The sequence below is a fragment of the Mandrillus leucophaeus genome, unplaced genomic scaffold, assembly GCF_000951045.1.
Source record: "Mandrillus leucophaeus isolate KB7577 unplaced genomic scaffold, Mleu.le_1.0 Scaffold326, whole genome shotgun sequence".
NCBI classification, from domain to species: domain Eukaryota; kingdom Metazoa; phylum Chordata; class Mammalia; order Primates; family Cercopithecidae; genus Mandrillus; species Mandrillus leucophaeus.
This window is the reverse complement of record NW_012103432.1, coordinates 2060456-2061356: the sequence shown is the minus strand read 5'-3', so window position 1 is coordinate 2061356 and position 901 is coordinate 2060456. Positions and strand designations below refer to the sequence as shown.

The window sequence follows — 901 nt, the reverse complement described above, 5'->3', positions numbered from 1 at the left end:
GCGCGCGCTCCCTCCGCCAGCCGCTCTGGCCAGCGACGACCTGGTGGCCTGCGAAAGGCCCGGCCTGCAGAACGTAAGAGACATCGCTGAGGCTCTCCAGGCCTCAGTTTCTCCTCCCGAGCCCCGAGGGCACTGTGTTGAATTTGGTCGCCTCAGGTAGGCGCTGCGTGCGCCCCCTCTCCACAGGCCCCTCAACTCACGCATTGCTGGAGGCATTTGAGTTTGCCACCCACCTGGCCTGCAGGTCAGGCCTGGGAGGCGGCCTAGGGGCCTAGTTCTCGGTCTGACTAGGGCACCAGCACACGTTGGGGACCACCAGGGCTTTCAGCCGTAGGGACAGGGCCAAGACCACAGCCATTCCCAGCCAGGCCTGGGTTTTTCTGAGACTCCATCTTTAGAAATCCCTGAGATCAAGTTCTAATCCCAGCTCTGCTTGGCCAGGGTGGAAACTTAATTCTAGCTCTGCTTGGCCAGGGTGGAATCTTGAGGGAGTTCAGCTCTAACATTCTACCATTCCATGATTTAATTTTAATTTTAATTTTTCACCTCTCCCCTCCCTGGGCCCTCCCCACTTCCATGATTTTTAATCTTTTTTTTTTTTTTTAAATGGAAGTACTGTTTAATTTTTCAGTAGAAGTCCAGATGATAGAATCCATGCTCCTCACTCAGGGTGTGCAGTTGGCCAACTGTCAATTAGAACTAAACTTTTCTGTTTCAAAGCAGAAGTTCCTCAGAGCCCAGCCCAGTGCTGGTGGGCCAGGTTAGGGAGAGCAAGCCCATTTCACCTTTATTTCTCTCTCATTATTCCCTCAGGGGTCTCCAAGCCTATCTCCTCTGTCTGTCCACACCTCTCTGGGCCTGTTTCCTCAGTTGTGCAGCAAGGGGGTTGGCTGGCGAGGCC

At 54.1% G+C, this 901-nt stretch overlaps 1 protein-coding gene across 1 annotated transcript in view; it reads right to left on the bottom strand.

Moving 5' to 3' along the window:
• Window positions 1–358, bottom strand: part of NGB (neuroglobin) — a 5983-nt gene extending 5625 nt beyond the window's left edge. Inside the window, exon 1 of the mRNA XM_011988307.1 lies at window positions 297–358. Coding sequence (XP_011843697.1) covers window positions 297–358 — 62 coding nt within the window. The remainder of the gene's footprint in view (window positions 1–296) is intronic.
• Window positions 359–901: the final 543 nt, after the last annotated feature.